At 49.5% G+C, this 23,817-nt stretch overlaps 1 protein-coding gene across 1 annotated transcript in view; it reads left to right on the top strand.

Moving 5' to 3' along the window:
• Dapk1 (death associated protein kinase 1) overlaps positions 1-23,817 on the top strand; it is a 147,996-nt gene that overhangs the window by 96,696 nt on the left and 27,483 nt on the right. Inside the window, 15 exon segments of the mRNA XM_005078422.4 lie at positions 513-651; positions 1,818-1,947; positions 2,099-2,147; positions 2,235-2,261; positions 4,036-4,188; positions 4,532-4,577; positions 6,202-6,291; positions 7,451-7,543; positions 9,553-9,672; positions 10,127-10,225; positions 11,310-11,408; positions 12,738-12,836; positions 13,674-13,871; positions 15,147-15,344; positions 20,578-20,676. Coding sequence (XP_005078479.1) covers positions 513-651; positions 1,818-1,947; positions 2,099-2,147; positions 2,235-2,261; positions 4,036-4,188; positions 4,532-4,577; positions 6,202-6,291; positions 7,451-7,543; positions 9,553-9,672; positions 10,127-10,225; positions 11,310-11,408; positions 12,738-12,836; positions 13,674-13,871; positions 15,147-15,344; positions 20,578-20,676 — 1,639 coding nt within the window.

The raw sequence follows: 23,817 nt of genomic DNA on the forward strand, positions 1-23,817 counted from the left end.
ACTCTGAGCTCAGAGAGAGGCTGTGTCTAAAAAGTAAGGTGACTTGTCGGGCGTTGGTGGCGCACGCCTTTAATCCCAGCACTCGAGAGGCAGGGGCAGGTGGATCTCTGTGAGTTCGAGGCCAGCTCGGTCTACAGAGTGAGTTCCAGGACAGCCTCCAAAGCCACAGAGAAACCCTGTCTCAAAAAAACCAAAAAAAAAAAAAAAAAAAAAAAAAAAAAGAAAAGTAAGATGCCTAGAGACTGAGGAAGAGGGCCCTTCTGGCATCCGCACAGGCCTGCACCCATGCGGCGAGCGCGCGCGCGCGCACACACACATAATCTCAAGATAACCCCTATTGCTTTTTAATTCCCCAAAACCCCTCTTTGCTGTGTCCCCTCATTCGTGAATGCGACACATCGGTAAATTACCCGGAGTGGTTTCAGCACTGTAATCGAGCTCTAAGTTGCCAGTCACCTATGAGAGCACAGATAGAAGGAGGGGCTCCGCTAACCCTGGCTCCCACCTCTCAGTGTTGCAGGAGGCGAGCTGTTTGACTTCTTGGCTGAGAAGGAATCCCTGACTGAAGAGGAAGCAACGGAGTTTCTCAAGCAGATTCTCAGTGGTGTTTACTACCTGCACTCGCTCCAGATTGCCCACTTTGACCTGAAGGTAACGCCGTGAGTGGGAGCCGCATGGAAAGCTTCCTGCCAACCATGGCCGTTTTTGCGGCTTGTTGGCTAAGAGGAACTGAGGCACCCGAGCAAAGACATTGCCCCCACGTGGGTTGAACAGATGGAATTGTTGGTGTAAATCATTATAATGTCTTCCTATGGCTGGGGTGTGTAGCCTCCGTCTTGTGGGGTAGAGGCTTTGGATCAGTGGTCACAGTCAGGAATTCTTGGGAGGGAGGCGGTCAAAGGGGCTTAGTAACCAGGTGCTTCAGCAATGGCTGTTCTTGGACACTGAGCTATTTTTGGCTGGGTTGACTGGTGGATGGCACAACTATCATCCTCCTGTGGCTGGACATTTGGCGGAAGGTATCTTGGGTGTGTTTCTTTTCCTCTGGATACAGGCCTGGGGCCTGACCCTTCCCTTCACTATCGAGTAAATGCTGCTCCGGCCTTGGCTGGGTATTGGGTCTTTGACTAGCTGGAGGCAAGGCTGTGTGAGGGATTGAAAATGTGTAAGCTCCATTTCTAGCTGTTAGGGAGGCGTGCTCTTTTTGGGAAAGGAAGACCACACAGGGACAGCAGAAAGCGACTGTTAAAGATTGCCTGAAAGTGATCACAGGCTGGTATAGACCGTTGAGCTAGAACAAGACTGCAGAGGACCAAAGTGTCCTGTAGTTTTCACTGTAGAGAGCAGGGCCATCAAGCCCATGCCTATGTCCCCGAATGTTCACCAGCACACACTGTGGGGAATTTCTGCCAATGTCTATCTGCTTGATGCCTTGTTTCTGACCTGGGGAGCTGGAAGTGTCCATATGTAAGTGCCCCCGGGCAGCTGTCTGGACCAGAGGGTAGGAGACCATAGGTGCAGGCTCAGCTTCCATGGGAATGGATCTGAGGTCTGCCCTGTCTTCTCAAGCTGTCAAGAAGAAGGCCTGTGCTCTAGTTGTCCTACCTTAACAGAACAGGCATCTTAGACCTGTCTCCTGGCCTCCAATTCTTGTCTCAGATCTGCCTCCTGGAGACCCCGAGCCCAAAACCTGTTATTCCCAAGGCTCTCTTTTTATCTACATCTTCTTTGGGCTTTTGTCCTTTATTTTTTTTAAGGAGTGAAGAAGAACCATTTTGTCATCCTTTTACCACTCTTTCTTTCTCTCTCTCTTTAAGCCGGAGAACATAATGCTTCTGGATAGAAATGTGCCCAAACCTCGGATCAAGATCATCGACTTTGGCTTGGCCCATAAAATTGACTTTGGAAATGAATTCAAAAATATATTTGGGACACCAGAGTTTGTGGGTAAATGTTCTTTGCTCTTGGGCTCACTTATGTCTCATCCACATTCCTCCCTGGCTTTAGGATCATTTCCTGCCCATGTTTCTGCTTGTTACATGTAGATAGACTGTTTGGTCTGCAGCCTCCCCAAACTAATGAGTCTATTTTCTCGTAGCTCCAGAGATCGTCAACTATGAGCCCCTTGGCCTCGAGGCAGACATGTGGTAAGGAGGATGTCCTTGGTGTTGGTATCTTTATGTTCTGTTTGGCTGTCTTCCTAACCCTGGGTTTGTTTTTATTTTTGTGCACAGGAGCATCGGGGTAATAACCTATATCCTGTAAGTATCAAGCCTATAACTTGTGTACTCTTTCCCTTGTCTCGGAGACCACAAGTGTCTCATCTGCCATCCAGATAGAGCACGTAGGCCCCTTCAAGCTTGTGCATGCTCTCCATTAAGCCTCTTCATCCTGAATCCTAAAAAATAAAGTGTTCATCTTATGCTTATTAGGATTATTCTTCCTCAAGCAAAACAAATTGCCAGAGATTGTAGCATAATCATGGTGAGAAATTTCAGCTGTCCATTCTAACATGAATAATTAAAAACCCAGAGACAGATATTAGGGTTCAAGCTGAAAGGTCAGAGAAGCAAAGCAACCAAACCCTAGAGATTTCCCACCTCTACCAATGCTCAGACCCAAGGGGCGATTGTGTGCTCCAATTGCATCTCCAAACTGCACTGCTGATGGGGAAGCCCTGTATATATGTCAGTAAAGCACTGTTGGCCAATAGGGAAGTGAGATAGGTGGGACTAGGAGTCCAGGATGACTCTGGGTAGGAGAAACACAGGGAGTCAAGATGTAAATGCCATAGGGGTAAGAAGCCTGGACCCTTTTCTCTGCTAAGAGAAATACATAGATTGGCAGTTATAGGGTAAATACTTAAGTCGAGCTAGCCAGTAAGAAACAAGCAAGGCCAACAGCTTCATAATTAATACATCGTCTTGTGTGTTATTTGGGAACTACAACTTGGCAGAGCCCAGGCGACTGGTGGGAAAAAATCAAAGCAGCTGGCAAGGAAACGGCTTCTCTCAACACACTGCTCTCCACCAAACCTCAGAATCCTAGACTGCTGCCTCTCCTCAACATGGCTGGAGACTCATTGGCACATGAGACCCTCTGCTTCCTCCCTATCTACCTCTCTAGTGCTGGGGTTAAAGGCGTGAGCTCTTGGGTAGCCCTGGGTGCTCTTGGGTAGCCCTGGGTGCCCTTGAACTCAGAGAGACGTATCTGCCTGTCTCCTGAGTCCTGAGATTATAGGTGTGTGCCACCATTGCCTGCCCTCTATGGCTAGCTAGTGTGGCTGCAGGGGTTAAAGGTGTGTATCACCACTGCCTGACTCTATGGCTGTGGCTAGCTTTGCATTTTGATTCCCAGTGGCTTTATTAGGTCATAAACAATATGTCACCGTAGACCATTGCTGAGGAAATAGGAAGGTTTTTTTCTTTTTTAAATTGCAAACTACACGCTGGTTCAGGTGGCCGTGTGCGATGGTGTGTTTGTATGTGATGTGAGTACTAGTTACTATGTGTGTGCATGGTGTGTATGTACTCTGTGTGTGTGAGTGTATGGGGACAAATGATTACTCCATGCTTAGTTTTTGTTATTATTTTTTGAGACAGGGTGTCTTTGTGAGCCTTAAACTCATGATTTGGCTACGCTGGCTAGCTAGTGAGCTTCAGGGATCTACTCCTCTCTGTCACCCACCGCAAGGGCTACAGTCTTGTGCCACCGTGCCTGGCTTTTTATGTGGGATTCTGGGGGTCCAAGTTCAGTCTCCCATGCTTGTGTAGCAGGCACTTGAGCAGCCGAGCCGTCTCCCCAGCCCCTCCCAGCCCCAAATGAACCCTTAGCAGGAGTCCCTTGCGTGAAGTCAATACTTAACACCCATAACTGTTCAGCGTTCCATGAAGTGTGATTGATTCTGAAGTGACTAATTCCGCACTGGGTTCTAGTCCTGTCCGGTGTGTCCCACGTGAGACTCCGAAGGAGCCGTGAGTCAGCCACACGAGTGTTTGTTCATGTTCTGTTAATGCCCCACTCTGCTTTTAACAGCCTAAGTGGGGCCTCCCCGTTCCTCGGAGACACTAAGCAAGAAACATTAGCGAACGTATCTGCTGTCAACTATGAATTCGAGGAGGAATTCTTCCGTAATACCAGTGCCCTTGCCAAAGATTTCATCAGGAGGCTGCTGGTCAAGGATCCAAAGTGAGTGTCTCCCCTCCAGTTCTGTGAAGCCTCGCTGGCTGGGACTGGAGAGCAGCACCTGTTCTGTGTGTGGACACCTTTTGTCAACCCCTCCCCCAACCTGCCAAAGGAAGAATGCCCCAGAAAGAAGTGCTTCAGGAAATGCACTCAGGGTCTTTTCTGCACGCTCACTCAGTCCCTGCACAGGGGAAGAGTCTGGAGCTGACCTGTGCTTGCTCTCAAGTGTTGTAGTTGTTTCTTTAAATGTGAGCCCCAAACTGCTTTGTCCTGCATGGAAATTACCTTAGGGCTGTCTCAATGTCATGGGAATTTTTTTCCTTCCTCCTTCTTCTTTCCCCCAAAGGAAGAGGATGACAATCCAGGACAGTTTGCAGCACCCCTGGATCAAGGTGAGTTGCTTCTCGCACTGGGGGTTCTAACCGTTTCTCAGTGATTGCTGTGAGCACCTGCGGGTCACCCTGGAGTATTAGCCGGCCACTGGTGCCATATTAAGACAGAGTGGTAGACTGCGCTACATCCTAGGGACTGCGGAGGGAGAAAAGGAGCTGCCAAGGGCAAGAAGGAGTCACGCTTATTGAGCGGCCACAGGTTTGGCGTAACCTGCGGGGTTACAGTATGAGCAGCCTTTTAAAGACTGGGTTGTTTTCTATCATTATAGATGTTTTGAATCTCTGAATCTTTTGAACAATCTGAAGGTCTGTAGACACCACACCCTCCTTCCATACGCTGCGCCCCCCCCCTTTGGAGCCTTGACCCTGACACATGACACTTTCACGTTGCTGCCCTATTGTCGCTTGAGCAAGCAAAACTGAATTAGCTTCAGCCTGAAATAAAAGAAGCCGAGGTTGACGAATATGTAGCTGGCTGTCATTGGGGCAGGATACCGGGGAAAAGGCCCTTAAAGAACAAACGGTGGGCTTGGGTCAGTTGTAGAGTTTTCAGTCTGTGTTCGGTGGGCCCTGGCATTGTGGCCTCCAGCAAGACTGTGTGTGCATTATGGCAGAGAGAATGTGGCAGAACAGTGTAGCTGGTTTAACAGGGTAACCCAGGCAGGATGGGGATGAAGGGGCAATGGTTCCGGTATGTTCCTACAAGGACTTAACCTTCTTTTGACTAGCCTCCAGCCCAGCAGTTTCTCTCCTGCCCAGTAGTTGCACACTTAGCTGGCCACTAAGCCTTTAGAATAAGAGGCATGGGCAACATTTAAGATCCGATCAGTAATAACGGTGTCTAATAGTTGAAAACAAACCCGTGGGCCTCCATCAGTGGGCATGGCAGGAGGCCTCGGGTCTCCCTCTCCCACTTGGGGTCGAGCCTGTGCCTAAGAGCATCCACTGAACAAGATGCAGTGAACTTGTCTAAGTGCTGTGTTAGGCTGGGCCAAATGTGCAGACCTCTGGGGGTCTCTCCAAACTTGAAATCACATAGTAAGGAAGACTTAAATTCAACCCTGCCACACAATGGCCTCCCCATGGATCTTGGCTTTCCGAAACTGTCGTTGTAGAAAACCGTTAACTGAGTTGGTTACAAGCCCACCTTCTGTTCCTGATGCACGTTCCGAGTATTATGCATAATACTCAGTCATGACGACGTAGCTGGCCGAGTCTAGTTCTTCCTAGATGCTTTTGTTTTTTTTGAGAGGGTCTCAAGTGTGCCAGGCTAGCTTCAATCTTGGATGTGGCCAAGGATGACCTTGAACCTCTGACCCTCTGCCTCCACCTCTGAGTGCTGAGACTGCAGGCATGCAGCACCCTGCCTGGTTTTTGTGGTGCTGGGGATGGAGGATGGGTTACATCCAGAGCTTCGTGAAGGCTAGGGAGACTCTCCAGCTGCTGAGCTGCATTGCAGCCTGGCTCCTGGATCCTGAATGTTATTATTCTCCACTCCTTAGGCTGTTTTAGGATAGTGAGTGCGTAAGCCTTGTAGAGTAATAAGGGATCTTAAGACAGTGTCACCATTTCTGTAATAATTAGCTTTCAATATTCTTTTTTTTTTCTTGAATTTTCATTTTAGCCTAAGGATACACAACAAGCACTTAGTAGAAAAGCCTCAGCAGTAAACATGGAGAAATTCAAGAAGTTTGCAGCTCGGAAAAAATGGAAAGTAAGATACTCTTTGATGCGGAGGCATTGAATTCTATTTTTTTTTTTCTGTCTGGTCTGGTCAAGGGCTCATGTCTTCTCATATTGGAAATCGGTAAACACATTCATTTGACAAAGTCCACTCTGTAATCTTTGGTGTTGTTTTTGCTTACTTTCAAAGACAAGCACAAACTATATTTCTTACTATTCTTTGAAACGAGATTTTTTTCATGCTCTTTTCTCATATCATCCCCAAGGCAAATTTTTTAAATCAATACCATAAAGTTACAGGGAACACTTTTCCAACTGTAACAAACCACATTCTAAATCAACCGGTTCTTCCTGGTGAGCAGCAAGGCCTGGAGCTTGTATCAGGAACCCACCTTCCTCCTTGTGGGTTTGCAGGGGGACCCCGGATTGGGAACAAGCCCTGGCAGTATGGCTTCTCCTTGGCACTGTGGTGGCTCCCCTGTGGCCTTGGTGGGGTGCTGGCTTGGGCATCAAAATTCAAGCATCAGAAGGTTATGGCATGGCTTCCTGTTTCCAAGATTAGGTCAAACTAGGAGAGAACAAGCCCCACCCCCTTTCTCTGGCTGGTCCAGCTGTGCTCCTCAGATTTATACCCATTAAGTTATGGCTAGACTGTCAACAAGGCTAGAGCTTATGTCTCAGTCTCTCTCCTCTTCTTCCTCTTTTCCTCCCCCTTCCCTCTTCTTTCCCTCCCTGCTGTCTCTTCATTTCCCTGGGGCTTCAGCCTTTGAGAATATGGAGGAGGTTATACTGCAGACTGGTGTATTGGTCTCCCACCTGAACCTGTTGAGAGCCCCGTGTATTCCTTTAGCTGGCTTGGGCCCAGAGAACGCAGAGTAAGGCTCTTTGCATCCCCTGCCTGACCCAGGAAGACTCTGCAAGTGTTTTGTTGGGGTTTAGAAACCAAGGCACAGAGAAAGACATGAGTCTGAGGCAGCCACTTCTGCAGGCCATAGTGAAAGCATAGGAGCCTCTCTGTCTTGCTGTCTTCGCTCATGATCTTTAGAATACTTCCCCAAGCAAATAGTCTAGCCTGCCATGGAGTGCCCACCCCACCCAGAGGCCTGTTGGCAGTGAACATGTTCTCAGTGTTTTATTCCTAAGTTCTCTTTCCTCTACCCCTTGACTTTCTATGCTTATTTTGTTTTCAGCAATCTGTTCGCTTGATATCACTGTGCCAAAGATTATCCAGGTCGTTTTTGTCCAGAAGTAACATGAGCGTTGCCAGAAGCGATGATACCCTGGTAAGCAACCCTGTTTGCCTTGGCCAGCTTCTTTCAGCACGGTTTAGATTGTTTACATTGTTCTGTGTGTCCATCAGTGTCCAAAACCCCACATCATGGAAATGTCAGACTCATACTTAGTCCTGAGGTGGGCCGACTCTGTGCCCTGACCTGCTTTTCCTCTTTGTTTTGGTTCGGTTTACTTGGCATTGTCTTAGCTGCCATCCCTACTATTTCCAACACTACTCCTGCCGTAAACACTTATGTACACAGGCACACAGCAAACACAGACACATACCCCCATACTGATACACAGACAAGCACGCATGTGTGAGTGCACACACACATCACACACACACACATCACACACACACATCACACACACACATCTCTCTCTCTCTCACACACACACACACACACACACACACACACACACACACGAAAGAGAGGATAACTAGTGGGAGAAGAAAAAGGTTACGCTAATTCTCATGAATGAAAGAAAGAGCTCTGATTACCACCAGTGGGAGAATGCAGAGTCATAATGACACAAAAAGACAGACAGCCCTCACTTCCTTCCTCCACCGACACCAAGGGAAGCACAGTAGTGACTGTCTCTTGGTAGACCAGAAGGCCACATACACTTGGTTTATTGACTTTGTCTGGACCATCCAAAGCCCTTGAGAATGGCACCACAATTTTCTCCATGTCCAAATTGAAACCTAATCACCGATGAGCTCTTCAGATACAGCCTAGACACCTCTCACTTCAATGAGACTTTCTCCAGCCAGGCAAACAATGGGGCTTTGTTCACTGAACGTGAAGGGGACTCCAGGAAAAGCAGACACAGTGATTCTGTGGGAACCACCCTGGCCTGTAACCCAATAGTTGGTGTTTCCTGGGCAGAGCTAGGGACTCCTAGGGCAATGATCACATGGTAGCAGACACTAGCTCTTCTTTTCTCCTGACGCTACTCTCTGCACTAATGCTTCAGCTGTAGTCTACAGCTGTAGAGTAAAAGGAGAAAAAGACATGCACACACACACGCAAACACATGCGCACACACATGCACACGCACACACACACACACACACACACACACAAGTGAAGGAAAGCCAGAGAGAATGAAGTTATTAAAGGCTGGGAACGAAGACCACTTTGGAAGGATGTGAAGGTGTTGGTGGAGCCAAGGGAAAAATGACTGTGGGGGTGACTGAAGCTCAGCATTTCTAATAATCCAGCGTCACAGTGGAAAGCTAGGGTAGGAGCCCTAGGAGAGGAGATCTCTACCAGCTCTGTCTTCTGCTGACTGCAGATGCTGTAGGCTGTATTCTTACTGTGGGGTGCTGTAGGCAGTCTTCTGTTGACCAGGGGACCATAGGATGTATGCATGCATGTGGGCACACAATACATCATACACACACGTGCACATAGGCACACACACATGTACACACACACTTACACACTTTTATTGAGCATCAGAGGATTTTACCTTCCCATTTTAGACATAGAGAAAGAAGACATTTAAATGACAAAAAAGGAGAGAAGGAAGGAAGGAAGAAAAGATAATTCTGTAATTGGAAAATTTAGCAAATGAGACTGTCTTCTGTAAACAAACCTTGGCTTTCCTTAGTTCTATGGTTTTTCTTCTTTGTCATCCAGCAGGAGAGGTCTTGTCACAGAGGTACCTCTACACAGTGCTTTCTGGGTAACCTTGTTTTGACAGATTCCTAAGATGAACAGAGAGGGTCATTAGTCAGCATCCTTGCTCATAATCTGAACCTTAAACACAATTTGCCCTCGGTTACAATGCACCAATGCGCGTGCCATCAGGCTCGGTTGAGTAGTAAGTGGCAATAGTCGGCAGCATTGAAAGGGTCACCTCCCAGCTCCCTTGGTGACTGTGGATCAGGGGGAATAAGTGGCATTCTTCCCTTATAATGCCCCTATGGCAAGCAAGCCGGGGCTCATTGACTGTGCCGGTAGGGGTGCCGGCCAGTGTGCAGCTCTTTCCATCCTCCTGTCTCTCTCAGGACGAGGAAGACTCCTTCGTGATGAAAGCCATCATCCACGCCATCAACGACGACAATGTCCCAGGCCTGCAGCACCTCCTGGGCTCCTTGTCCAGCTACGACGTGAACCAGCCCAACAAGGTCTGACTCTCCTCTGCAGGGCTGCCAGAGGGCTGCCCCCCCCCCCCCCGGGCTGTGCATCCAAGTGCGGGGAGACCCCTGCTACTTCTCCAACCCCATCTTGCAAAAGGAGACTCCATTCCGCTGGGGGGACATCCATTCTGTGGGGGAAATTCCTTTCTGTCTGAGGCGGTTTTGAGTTGCAAATAAGGACGTTTTGCGTTGAGGGCCTCTCTTCACGCCCCAGTTGTACCTGCGCTCCTGAAATCCTGTCTGTTTTACACATAGTGGCACCATCCTTGAGTATAAAACTGAAAGAGGAGGTGATTCTTGTCTTTCTCCCAGTGTCTTCCCTTCCTGTCCTCAGATAGGGGGGAGGGTATGGACACAGCAGGGAGAGGATACCCATGTCAGCATAGGCTTTCCCTTCCCTAACCAAGCCTGAAAAACAGAGTAGTTTCCTCCTCTCTTCCAGCATGGGACACCTCCGTTACTGATTGCTGCCGGCTGTGGGAATATACAGATGCTGCAGTTACTTATCAAACGAGGCTCAAGGATCGATGTCCAGGATAAGGTCATAATTCTGTGTCATTAGAAACAAATTCACTTCATGTATTCCAAAATGTCTTCCTAACCATAGGAACAGCGAGCGGGAGAGCGTGTCTACATTTGTGACGTCCTATAAAAATGAGCTGCATAGAGCCTGGTGCAGGCTCTCATGCATACACTAGGAAAGGGTGCGGGCTGCATAGAGAGCCTTGTGCAAGCTGACACACCCTGGGGAGAGTTGCACACTGCATAGAAAGCCTTGTGCGCTAACACACCCTGGAGACAGGTGCAGGCTGCATAGAGAGCCTTGTGCAAGCTGACACACACACCCTGGGGAGAGGTGCATGCATTTTCCGCCTGTCGGCTTCACTTCTTTCTTGTGCCTCCTCAACAGTGTTACAAGTCATACTTGGAAAGGTTTTCATTGTGTAGTTAATCTAATCGAAATTCATTAGGCTGCATGTTTATCAGGCATCCGATGGGGACACATGTCCCGGTGTAAACAACATTGTAAATGCAGATGTCATCAACTGCCACAAAGACTCTTGATTTGTCCCTGAGAATCTATGAGTTCAATCCCTGATCCAATCAAATGCAGACTAAGAGTGCTTGTAGAAAAAAAATCCAGAATGTGTCTCTTCACATTATTTTCTAGATGATGAAGCAAGCAAATGTTCCCATGGTATTTCAGTTGCTTCGGGTGTTCTGAGTAGGTTAGAGGTGATTTGGGGTGCATGGGAGGATATGTAGACTCTGAAAGCTACATCATTTTATAGGCGTGTCTTGAATACCCATGATTATTATTATTATTATTATTATTATTATTTCTTGTACCTGTATGGAGGCTTAGATCATAATCAGTTCCCTGCAGATACCAAGGAGAGTGTTAGGAATTCTAGCTAGAGGTTGATGTGAAGTCTTTGAAAAAAGAAAAAAAAAGTTTTGTGTTTACACTGAAACACTTAGATGTATTTAATAAGAAAAGTTGCAAAGGTGATACAGAAAACCTCTTTCAACTCCCCACTGAGCTAATGTAGTACAGTTATCAAAGCCTTGAAGCCCAGTCATCCAGGAGTTCCAGATGTGACTCTACACTGGTTTCCCCGCAGGGAGGATCCAATGCCATCTACTGGGCTTCCCGGCATGGCCACGTGGATACTTTGAAATTTCTCAATGAGAACAAATGCCCTTTGGATGTTAAAGACAAGGTAAGGCCTTGCGCCAGGTGCGCATTGAGTGTTAGGGCCTGCCTGGTGCACCAGAACCCAGAGATAAAGATTGAAGACCAAATCCTCCAACAGGGAATTTAAAGTTGAAGGTTTTGTTTATTTTGGCTGTGGGTTTCCTCATACGATGTTTCTAACCGTTGCCGGGTTTGTGGGGAACCAAAAGATTTAGGGTTGTTCAACTCATGGAAGCCAGGCAGGAAAGAAGGAGACAGAGACACCCTCAATTGTTACTGGAGTTTCTTTCCTGCCAGGTTCCACAGCTGCCTTGCCCCCATCTATATTAATCATAAACTGTTGGCCGATGGCTAGGGCTTCTTATTGGCTAGCCCTGTCTTCATTATTAACCCATTTCTATAAATCTATGTATTTCCATGCAGTCGTGGTTTACTGGAGAATGCCCAGACCTGTTACTCCTTTGGCAGCTACATGCTGTCTCCCCACGTGCCCTGTGCCTCTCTTCCCAGAATCCTCCTCGTCTCCTAGCCCCGACTACTTTCCTGCCTCTACTGGCCAACTAGTATTTTATTCATCAGCCAATAAGAGAAGCACATACACAGACCTTCACTCAGTGTCTCCTCCATTGCAACCTAACTTCCGTCAGCCTCTCCTCCCACCCACCCCCTAAAGTTCCATCTCTCAGGGTCTTCGAGGGGGATGATTAAGATCTGGACAGCAGCGCATAAATTCATCACTGCGGTTTTCCTGCCAGTTGACAATAAAACGTGCTTTCCCGTAGTTGGCTTAGTTTGACAGTGGCAGGCACAGACACGGGCAAAGCCTCGGGAGTTGTATTTGTTATCCACAGAAGTGTACTGTAAGCAAATTGTGGTGCTCCCTTAAATCTCTGTCTGCTGCATGTAAGGCGTAAGTTTCTGAGCACAGGTAAGGCAACAAAAGGAGAAATTTGTTAATAAACAAAACTGCGCATCTAAGTAATTGCAGAACGACAGACTTCACCTTGAAGGGGTTTGTGCGTGCACGCACGGTGTTCAAGAGCAGCAGGGCAGGGTGTGGTGTTAGTTTCAACCTCAGCAGCTAGAAGCAGCTTCTTTGTAAAGGAGGTAAAACGTGGCAGTCATGGTAACGGGGAATGTAGTCTCACTTGTCTTGTTTTCAGTAACAAGGTGAACCAGGTGTGAATGCACAACACTGACTGCCTACATCCTGTCCTTAGTCTCTGGGGGAGCAACTGGCTTGAGGGAGGGGTGTGAAACGCCTCCAAAGGAAGGTGTGAAGGGGGTGCTCTGGGTCTCCCGTGGAGTGGCTTTGAATTCTGGTCTTCAGATGGTGGGTCCATTTCTCTTGCAGTCTGGGGAAACGGCCCTTCATGTGGCAGCCCGGTATGGCCATGCAGATGTGGTTCAGCTTCTCTGCAGCTTTGGCTCTCACCCTGATTTCCAGGACAAGGTAGGGTCCTGGGAGCAAATGCACTCGATTCCCTGCCCCCTGGCCTCTATGTGCAGCAGGCGGGTGACCCAGGGAGACTCATGGAGGCCTCTCGACTTGGGTGTCTTATCCATTGCAGAGCACAGGTCCCTCAGACAGCACCCTGCAAACCGGCTTTCCTTCCAGCATCTTCATTCACCCGTTTAATCCCCTGGACAGCCTGTTACCAGCACCCTTGTTTTTACAGATGAGGGAAAGCATACAGTCTGTGGTGGGACCAGGGATTGAAGCCTACGCAGTCTGGGTTTAGCATGTCTATTTGTAGGCACTAGTTTCTCAGGGGACCTTGTTGACAGATGTGTGTTTGATAATGCTGGTGGAGGTGCAAACGCCCCTCCCCCCCCAGCTGTCAGACCCATTGCTTCCTTGAGTGGTCACAGGAAGGTCTTCATGATAGCCTGTGCTCCATACCTGGCAGGAATCAAAGCACAGATGTTGCCAGAAGAATTCTTGCTCATAGGAGTCTATTCCTGCCAGTAATAGTCTCAGAGAGACAAAGACAGGCGACTTTGCTGATTCTGAGTCCTCCCACATCAAGGTTTTGCCTTTTCAGGAGCCTGAGCCAGCCCTCATGGGGCCCCAGTAGTGCTTTCCGTAATATGCTAAGGAAGCAAAGTTCACATAGCACTCCTCTCGAGGGGACAGGTTGACCAGGGAGAGCACTGGCTCTGCCTCCTTAATGGCAGAGGCTCCCGCTGGTGTCCTTATTTCAGATTAATTTTTTTTCTGCATTTGGTTGCAATCTCTGACTTGGATGCCATCTGCATATTCTTCCTCTGCACCCATGCCCTTGACCAGGAAGAAGAAACCCCCTTGCACTGTGCTGCCTGGCACGGCTATTACTCTGTGGCCAAAGCCCTCTGCGAAGTTGGCTGCAATGTGAACATCAAGAACCGGGAAGGAGAGACCCCACTGCTCACAGCTTCTGCCAGGGGCTACCACGACATCGTGGAGTGTCTGGTTGGACACGGAGCCGACTTGAATGCCTCCGACAAGGTGCTTTTGGTGGTGGTGGTTGTAGGGGGAATGCTTGGCACTCGCTGTGAGGTGACCCGGTGGGCTGGAGGGACCGAGACACTTGCCTACTTGAACCCAGTGTGTGGCGATTTCCTTTCCTTGGTTCCAAAGTTTCTGGAATGTTATAGAGTCTTCTTTCTTTTGTTTGCAACTAAGTTTATGACTTAAGCAAGCCAGCTTGGCTGCCGTTTTAATCTTTTTAATTTTCGGAGGTGAAACAATGGCACTGTATTGTCGGTTTTTAGACATGCATGGAAAACGGGTGTTTATTTTGCCACCCTCCCTTTTGTCAAAAGGCAATTAACAGCTCTTATTTGTTTTACAATTTCACTTCTAGAGCGGCTGTTCCCTTCTTACCTAAGCAAGTTCCTCACAATCTATTTGAACTTGTGCTTAAACTGAAACAGTAACAGTTGCTGAATGGGGGGTGGGGTGTCTTGTAGTTCATGTAGCAACCGCCCTTTGTGGAGTGTTGCCTCTGGATGGTGTGTGGTTCCCAGGTGGAGGCAGCAGTGTCCCCAGGAGACTTTCTAGTAACATCCAGAGACTTATTTTGGTTGTTTGAGGTTGGGCTGGGTTATTTTCTACTGGAACCTAGTAGATGGAGCTCGTGCTTCCTCTAGATGTTCAGAAGCCCCAATGCCAAGAGTGCTGAGTGGAGAAACCCATGCAGACACAAAAGAGATGGGACCAAAGTGCTGCTTGCCCACAGCCCTCAGCACCTCTGTTACCCAGGGGTGCTTTACAGGACGCTATTAATTCCCAGGCCAGGTTCTGCTTTCTGAGCATTCAACAGCCCTGGGGGATATTATTTCTCCTTGTTCCTTGTGCATTCTCTCTCTCTCTCTCTCTCTCTCTCTCTCTCTCTCTCTCTCTTTTTCTGATGCAAGCTAAAGTAGTAGTGTCTCTGCTTGGGAATTTAGCAGTGTTTTCAAAATCTGTTCCCCATGGGCAATTGGCATACCAATAGCTTACGATTCTGAGACAGAGGTATAGCCTTTCTGTCTCATCTGCTGCCTGAGCCTAAGTGAATCAGCAGGTGTTCAGCTCAAGGCTTCAGTTATGCAGAGTGAAATGGATAAAGCCCACCCTTCCTCCTCCCATAGTCCAGGCAATGACTTTGAAGTTCTTGGGTGTTTGAAGTAGCCATGCTGTTTCCAGCTAAGCTGTGCACACATGCGCGCACACACACAGGGGGTGAGATGGGGCTGAGGGCCTAAGATAGAACACTCACGGGCTTGGACTTGGTTCCAGGATGGACACATCGCCCTTCATCTTGCTGTGAGGCGCTGTCAGATGGAGGTCATCAAGACCCTCCTCGGCCATGGGTGTTTTGTGGATTTCCAAGACAGGCATGGCAACACGCCCCTGCACGTTGCCTGCAAAGATGGAAGCGCACCTATCGTGGTGGCCCTCTGTGAAGCCAGCTGCAATCTGGACATCTCAAACAAGGTACCTGTAAAGGGCTGGGATTCCCCAGATTCCCACCGGCTGCCGCCGTGCTCTCTCCCTGTCTTTAGTATTATCTTGTCAGAGCTGAGGACGACTGTCGCTCACAGGCACTTGCTTTCTTGGGGGCAGTGCCATTTTGAGCTGTGTGGCTGTTGAGTAGTTTCCTGGGCTGACAGAAGATGGGATGTTAGCAAACACTTCCTGCCTAGCCAGTCTTCCCACCGTTGCGCTTGTGAAATGAATGAACACGCGTGTGCATGAGTGTGTGTATACGTGGGGGGGAAGGCCTCACCTTTGCATGTACACACACATACATATGCATGTGCTTATATGTTTCCAAACAGAGTCGGGGTTCATGGTACAAATGTAGGCTTCTTTCTGAAGCGCCAAGGCTTCAGTAAGTACTTTTGATCAAAGCTGTGCTTTGATCAAGGTCCCTGAGAGCACTGGGTGTCCTGTCTCAGTTGAGCTGTCCCCTAGACAGAAGTTCCAACCACGGTTGTGTATATATGCACGCATGGGCACTAAGCAAATTTGGCAAAGCCAAGGGAATACTGTCACTTTATAAGCAATAAGGGAATTAAAATAGGTTGCATTTTAACAGTTCATAAAACTGTTGCAGATTCAGGACTGTGGCTGTCACCTGTCGTTTCACTGCACGCCAGATAGATTTTCAGTACAAAACAAGAACAGCTAGACATTTGCGTAGTTTCAGCGTGTACTGTGTGAAAGGCAGGCACACTCCTTTCTTACGCTCGTGTTAAAGAAGAAGTAGCGAGGAATTAATTTTAATTGTGGGAAATGTCAACGTGCAGATGGTATACGTGTGCTGTCTGTAGGGTTTTATGGTGATCTCTTTGGGGCAAAATGAGTTCTATATGAGACTGTTGGAGAATTGTCTTGCTGTTCCTCTAGCATATTGCAAGATTAATTGTGGTGCACATTGAAATTGGCAATCCTCATAATCTGGGACCCTGGGAAGGTGGTATCCTGGGTCTTCGGTTGAGCTTCTTCTTGGTCTCCCAGGTTATCCTTTCCTAATCGTGCCAAGATAGGTATGTAAGAGGCTTAAGAGGGAAGCCAAATGATTTCCTCCAGGGTTCCCTCACTGAGTTAAAAGTGGCCTCAGTGCACGCGTGCTCATTAAGCTGCCTTCAGCCCTCACTGCAGGCGGCACAGTGAACAGACAGCCTGATCAGAGCATTAGGACTACACCAGCTAATTTCTTAGCACGGACAAGGATGGCCTGGAGTTCAGTTCCCGCTACCCAGAAAACATAAAAGGAAGAAAAACATGTTTTAGCTTGTGCCTAAAGTCAAATCTTGTTAAACATGTTGAGTAATAAGTCCAGCTTTGTTGGGCATGGTAGCACACACCTGTACTCCCAACACCTCTGACTCATAAGCAGGATTCTGAGTTCGAGGCAAGCCTGGGCTACATGCTAAGAGCCTTTCTCCAAACCAAACAAACATCCACCAAGACAAACCTACGTGTCTACATTTAAAAACAACTTACCCGGGCTGAGGTGTGCCCTAGGAATCTCCAGCTGCATGCACGAGGCCCGTGGTCCTATTCCTAGCATCACAAACGTGGACAAATGGGACACTTAGCTCATTTGATAGGAACTGGTCACAGTGATTCACGCACTTGGGTGTTTGATCGATAGCATGCTGTGACAGCATAGACTGGGTAGTTGGTCCTGGTAGTACATTGTGGTCATCCAGAGCGGAAAACCTTGAGTTATAGTGTGTCAGCTTGCAATCTGCAGCAGGTTCAGACATGTGTGGAGCAGGAACCTGCCAGCTGTCAGGACTCAGCCTTCTAGCTGGGCCCTCGCGTGCTGAAAGATGTCACACTGGGGATGGGCATGGGCGGAAGCTGGCTTTGCTTTATAAAAGCCGCTTTTGAAACCTACCCCATCCTTCAAGACCTGATGTACCCTGAGAGATAAAACCCTAGTGACCCACTCCCGTGACCCCAGACTTCATCTCTTCCGAAGTTCTGTGACCTCCTACCTACTGCATTGTGAATCATCCTGAGAACCTTTAGGGGACAAATGATATTCAGACCCTGCCTGTCCCTCTCCCTCTGCCTCCTCCTTTCCTCTCTTTCCCCTTTTCCATCCCTCTGACTGTCTCCCCCCTCCATCCCTGACCTGTCCCCTCGTCTTCCTCTCTTCTCTCTGGTGAGGAAGTAGAGACGTTAAGTCATGTGCAGGACACTGAGTTCCATTACTCTTTTTTTTTTTTTTTTCCGAGACAGGGTTTCTCTGTGGCTTTGGAGGCTGTCCTGGAACTAGCTCTTGTAGACCAGGTTGGTCTCGAACTCACAGAGACCCGCCTGCCTCTGCCTCCCGAGTGCTGGGATTAAAGGCGTAGGCCACTAACACCCGGCTGAGACTAAGTTCCATTACTCAGGTTTACTTGGGTAGCCGTTTGTCAGAGTGGACATTGCACAGAGGGGTCCGTGTCCCTCAGGAGGGCTGCCACTCTTTTCCCGGGGTGCTGTCTCGATAGATTACATTCCTCCAGACATAAACTTGACTGTCCAAATCCTGCTGCTCTCACACTAGGAGGGCAGGGGCTTGTCACTCTGTGGTGACATTTCTTCGTGCTTTATTCCAAGATTGGGGTGTTTGCTGAGTTGGCAAACACATGAGAGAAAGGGATGACATTAAGGCACCCCACAGACAGCCAACAGACAGACAGACAGACAGACTCACACTCCCCCCCCCCAACACCTGCAATGAGCAATGGCACCAGGGGTGATAGCTGCCTCCTTGCACAGCCCAGGCACTTGAGGAGGTGAGGATTTGGCCATGGGTGGTTTTGCCTTCAGGCTGCCTTTGGAAAGCTAGCACACAACAAATACAAATACAAAGTAGCAAACTTAACTTGTGGTCACTGCTGGGTCAGGCATGAGGCAGGCACGGGGTGCTCCAGAAAGAGGGAGGGATCTGAAAGTGTCACAGAGGTGACAGAGCAGTTAGGATCCAGCTAGATGAAGAGGTCAGGAGAGGCAAGAACTGAGCCACTGCATGGGTGACTCTTGACTGCTCTGGTGCCCATACTGGGCAGGGGGAGGAGGCGGGAGGGGGGGAGGGAGGATGCCGGTCTGGAGGGCAGAGGTGATGGGAAAGGAGAGAAAAAGCTGGGAGGAGTCCTGGGGTGCAGATGCGAAAAGCCTACAATGTAACACCGAGGGATTTGAGTTTAGTCACGTCCAGTGCTGCACACTGGAGGGAGGTAGAGGCAGAAGGCTTGGAAGTTCAAGGCCAGCCTAGGCTACACAAGATCCTGTCCTAAAATTTCTTTCTGAGGTTCTTAGAAAGGGTCTTGTTTCCTTGTGGCTTTTCTCCCTAGCCTCTCTTGAAGCTGTGTGTAACTATGTGTCAGAATTACCTTCTGTATCTCATCCAGACCCTCAAAGCTCTCTCTCTCACATTAACACTTGAAGTTTTCAAAGTTAAAAACTGTCTCCTGCTGGAGAGGTGGCTCAGCAGTGAAGAGCACTGCTTGCTCTTCCAGAGGTCCCGAGTTCAATTCCCAGCAACCACATGGTGGTCACTCACAACCATCTGTAGTGAGATCTGGTGCCCTCTTCTGCCCTGCGGGCAGGACACTGTATACGTAATAAATAAATCTTAAAAACAAACAAACAAATCTTAAAAACAGACAAACATGCTGTTACCTAAAACCTGTAATGAGAGTGAGAAAACAAAACAGACTCTACAGCGCTGGTTGCGGTGGGGACACAGCGGAACACTCCCTCCGGTTCTGTGCCCGCCGGCTGGCTGCGGAAATCACCGTGGGCTGAGTGGCAGTCAGGCTCCCAAAGGCATGCCTTAGATTTAGTTACAGATACAGAAACGCCGATGTCATGGGAACTAGCCAGCAATGGAACAAAGAATATGATCATGTGCTCGCCAATTCAGTTAACTTGTCTCCTACCGATGATTCGTAGGTTCAAGGGGCTGGGGGGAGGTTCCCAAGAGAGCAGGGGGGCCGTGGGGAAGGGGTGCAGTGTCCTTGAGGATTTAAGTCTCTACCACACCCCTCCTCCTGCATGAAACCCTTAAAATGGCAGCGTCTTGACCCACGTGAAAATAAACACCGCACAAGCAAATATTCCCAAGACCGGGCTGTTCATGTCCTCTGTGTCTTGGTGATTTTTTATTCACGGCTCCTGCAGAACAAATGATTTTGTAATTTCACTTTATCTTAGCCCCCAAACTTAGCAGCCTCTGAGAAAAACACAAAACACCCTTGGAGAGGAATCTCCTGCACTTAGTCGCCAGGGTGTGTGGTTGCTGAGTCCTGCACAGCTTCTCCGACTGTGGATTAGGATTGGGTGCCTCTCTCTCCCTCCCCTGTTTCTCATGACTATTTTCAAGGTTTAGGCATTAAAAAAATTATTACTTATGTGTATGGGTATTTTGTCTGCATGTGTTATTGTGCACCATGTGTGTGCCTGATGCCAAAGGAGGTCGGAGAGGCTGTCGGATTCCCCCGAAATGAGTTGCGGAGGGTTGTGAGCCACCGTGTGGGTGCCAGAACCCCAGGAAGAGTAGCTAGTTCACTTAACTGCGGAGCCGTCGCTCCAGCCCCTGTTTTCAAGACCTTTGCTTCTTCTTAGTGTAGAGGCCACCAGCTCCTAAGAGGGGACTTGCAAGGACAAGTGTCACTGAGCTACTTGGAGGAGATATTCACCCTATATCCATCCTTCAAACCTTAAGATAGCCTTCATTATCCCTGGGGGTTCACTAAGGTGCATGACACACGGTTTGAGAACAGCAGGCATAGAAACCATAGCAGGCTTTGGCCTCAAAGGTAAGTGCCCACCATAGCCTTTCTCTTTTTTCCCTCCCCAGCCCACTGGATCGAAACTGTGTGGGTGCAGGTACACATGGATGTCTGGGCGTTCATGCTCTAACCTTTCGCTTTGCTCTCTGGCGGCGCAGCAGGACACCCGGTTATCCTGTGGCTGGCCTCCTCCCTCATCTTTTGAAGGTGCATTCGAAGCTGGTCCTTCAACTTCAAAGTACTTGAAAATGTTCTGCCTGGCAGGCCTGCCTCGGCGGAAGCCAGAACCCCCTCTTTAGATCTAGTGGACACAGGTCCCTTATGTAATGCTGTCTCTACCTCCCCCCCAACAGCAATGGCTCTGAACCATGGGCTTTTACAGGCGACAGCCGTGAGAACACCTTTGGTTTTTTTTTTTTCTCTCTTCCCAGTATGGACGCACTCCTCTCCACCTGGCAGCCAACAATGGGATCCTGGATGTGGTCCGCTACCTCTGTCTGATGGGCGCCAACGTGGAGGCTCTGACCTCGGTGAGTACCAGGCAGGTGCAGGTGTTTGTCTGCGGAGGACCATGGAAACTTCCCGTGCCTCAAGGGCACGGGGAGGGAGGCATTGCCTGGCAACTGCATTCTGAAGCAGACAGGCTGCCGTTAAGCTTTAACCCTCCTCTGCAGCCACGCAAGCATTTGCCCACACAGACCCAGTTTAATACCTAGTTAATGTTTCATCCTTGTCTCACCCCGCCCGCCCCGCTCCTCCGGAGACCGGCTGGTTCACCCCGGTCTTTTGTTTACCCGTGTTACACAACAGTGCAGCTTGCTTAGCGCTCTCTCGTCCACGTATGGATTTCTCTTTCATAAGAGCTTCCCCTTGGCCCCGGGGGAGGAGCTGAATTCCCGGCGTGGCCGTGGTGGGTCGTGAGCGGGTCAAGAGGCAAAGAGCTGGCGTCTAATGCTTAGCACGTGTCTCTGCCTTTGCTGCAGGGCCTGGAAATTGCTTCTAAGTAAGATGCACCCCATTCCTCCCACTTCTCATATCCAGGCTTAGCATCCCAACAGCAGAAGAAACCCTTTCGCTTCACGCCTCGTACCAGAGATAAAGAGTTTGGCCAACAAGATGAGGTGGCCGTTGAGTTGCGGCCATGGGAGTGTTGCTTGAGTTGTCGCTGGTACGGCAGTGGGCTGGCTGCTTGCGTGGGAGGTCTTGACAGTCGGTTGTGAAGGCGATCGCATGGTATTTGATGTGGCAGCCCCCCTGCCCCGCCCCCGCCCCTGAGGCAAGAAGTCCAGCTTTGGTTCTTGGAGAACTTCAAGGTCTTAGCCCACAGAGCCACCAAATCCAGGCTGCTGCTCGTTTTTTTGTAAATGAAGTCTCCCTGTGGCACAGCCACGCTCATTTGCGTACTTGTTGTCTCTGGCTGCGCATGCTTGCAGAGCCCCAACTGGACACCTGGCATGATCCCCAGAGGGCCTGTGGGCTGGTCCGTGTGTAGGTCTTCTTGGCACCATCCACTGTCAGGGTGCTAACGGTTGTGTTCTGTGCAGTGTTTGGGCGTCAACAGTGCTCTGCATGGAGTGGGCGCACTTCTCAGGACTCTTGATCACTCCTGCCCCGAGTGCCCTCACCCACCACCCGTGCACCAAGTCTTTACCCAGGGGGCAGTTATCCTGCAGTAGTTAATCATCGAATGCATTTTTAAGAGGGGAAAAATATTTTATCTGTCTCAGATGATGCCTCACAGGAAAAGTAAAAAGCAAGAGTGGCTTTGCAAATGCCATCAGATGACGGAGCCAGAAATGTGTGTGTGTGTGGGGGCTTCTGGTCTTCTCGTGCTCCCCAGTGAACTCATGGTCCTCCCTATTTCCTGTGGCTTTCCTGTGGCCGCTGTCTCCACTGTTCCCCGCCCCTGCCACTTGCTTCTCCATTCCCTATGTCTTCCAGCTTCTAAGGGCTCCCCAGGGCATCCTGTAGCTCCTAGCTCAGCCTTGCCATTTACTGAGAAATGTCAGACACAGGGGAACTTGTGGAAAGTGAGAGAGGGATGCTGATAAAAGAGTCTGGAGTCCCTGGGTGATGACAGACAAGAGTCCGATCCCTGGGAAACTGCTGGGTCTCCCTCTGCAGGGTCTGGTCACGGAGTGGTCTGGAAGTCATCAGAGGCTTGGAAAAAGCACCAAAAATACAGAGGCCCGAGCTTGGTGGCCACCCACCCGCCCATTCCCGTGAGAATTCCAGGGACAGCACCAGAGACCCTCCTGTGGCATCTGGTGCTCTAGCCAGGGGAAGGCGGGTCTCTTCCTCCTAGAGCAGTGATGACTTTGTGACTAGGGTGGGGGTAACCACGTGCTAAGGACGCCGCCCAAAAGGCAAAGCCCGGGCTGTGACTGTCGTTTCGAATTCTCTAGCTGCTGCATTGAGGAGGAAAACGGATGTGACAGGTTTCAGTAGTGCATGCAAAGTATCATTTCGGCAGGAGTATTTTGAGGGTTTTAGTATCTTCTGTGGCTGGGGCTTTAACTTTTTCTGGCTCCACAGCGCCCTCTAGTGCCTTTACTCTCCTTGTCTGATCTGGACAGGGGATGATTTCTGAGGTCCCTGTATTTCCTCCCTCTCCACCATTGACTCAGCAGAGGCCCCAGTCCCTTTGGGAAGTTGTCTCTTATAGTATAAACCAAGGCAAAGATTGCAAAAGACGTGCCCCCGTGTGATGGCGCGCACCTTCGATACGGGGGACTTGGGAGTCCGAGGAAGGCAAATAAATCTTGCGAGTTTCAAGGCCAGCCTGGCCTTCATAGGAAGTTCCAGGCCAGCCAGAGCTACGCAGTAAGACCCTGTCTCAAGAGTAAAATGAAATAGTGTGCGATCAAAATGGTCAAAGTGTGGTAAGTCATTTTTTTAGGACTCTTGTAGATCCACCTGGGCCGGGAAGTAACTGAGAGCCGCCCCAGGAGCCAGTCACTTGACTCCTCTCTCTGGATGTGACTCCCTCTGACTCGGTCTCCCTCCTCCAGCTCAGCAAGTACCAGTGGCTCCTGTTAATGCAGGTTCTTAGTCCCAGCACACCCCTGCCTCCCTGCCCTGGCTTCTCCTCTGCCTCCGCCTGCCCATGGCTCTCTCCCCTGTTCCTTGCTGGACACCTGCTGTCCAGCCTCCCTTGTCTTCTCTCTGGGGCCCAGGCCCCACCTCCATGTCTGTGAGTGGACCTGCGTATCCTCAGAGCTCAGCCTTGGATGTCACCTTGGAGAGTCCAAGGCAGCCACACCCTGCTCCTCTTCCTCGATGCTTGCCCTTGTGGAAGGAAGGCAAATAGACAGTTTGATGGGAACTCCTGGCTGGGGGGGGGGGGAGGCAAGCAGTGTCCAATAAGGAGCCCAGACGAGCAGAGGACAAGACCTGGCCTGCCTGTTGGATCCATCTCAGGACTTTAGGGACACAGTAAGAACGGGGCGACCCTGGCTTTCCAGCACCCCTCTGTGGAACACACACCTGAGCTATACTCTCAGCCAGGAGGGAACATTCATTCTCAGCCTGGCAGTTTTTGTCCCCAGGAGACACTTGGAATTATCTGAGGATGTGGTTGGATTTTCAGGCTAGAGGTGGGCGATTGTTACTGGTGCCTCGTTAGATGGCAGACTGTTACTAACCACTGTATAAGGCAGAGAATATGGCTG

This window comes from Mesocricetus auratus, unplaced genomic scaffold (genome assembly GCF_017639785.1).
Source record: "Mesocricetus auratus isolate SY011 unplaced genomic scaffold, BCM_Maur_2.0 Super-Scaffold_100013, whole genome shotgun sequence".
Taxonomy (NCBI): domain Eukaryota; kingdom Metazoa; phylum Chordata; class Mammalia; order Rodentia; family Cricetidae; genus Mesocricetus; species Mesocricetus auratus.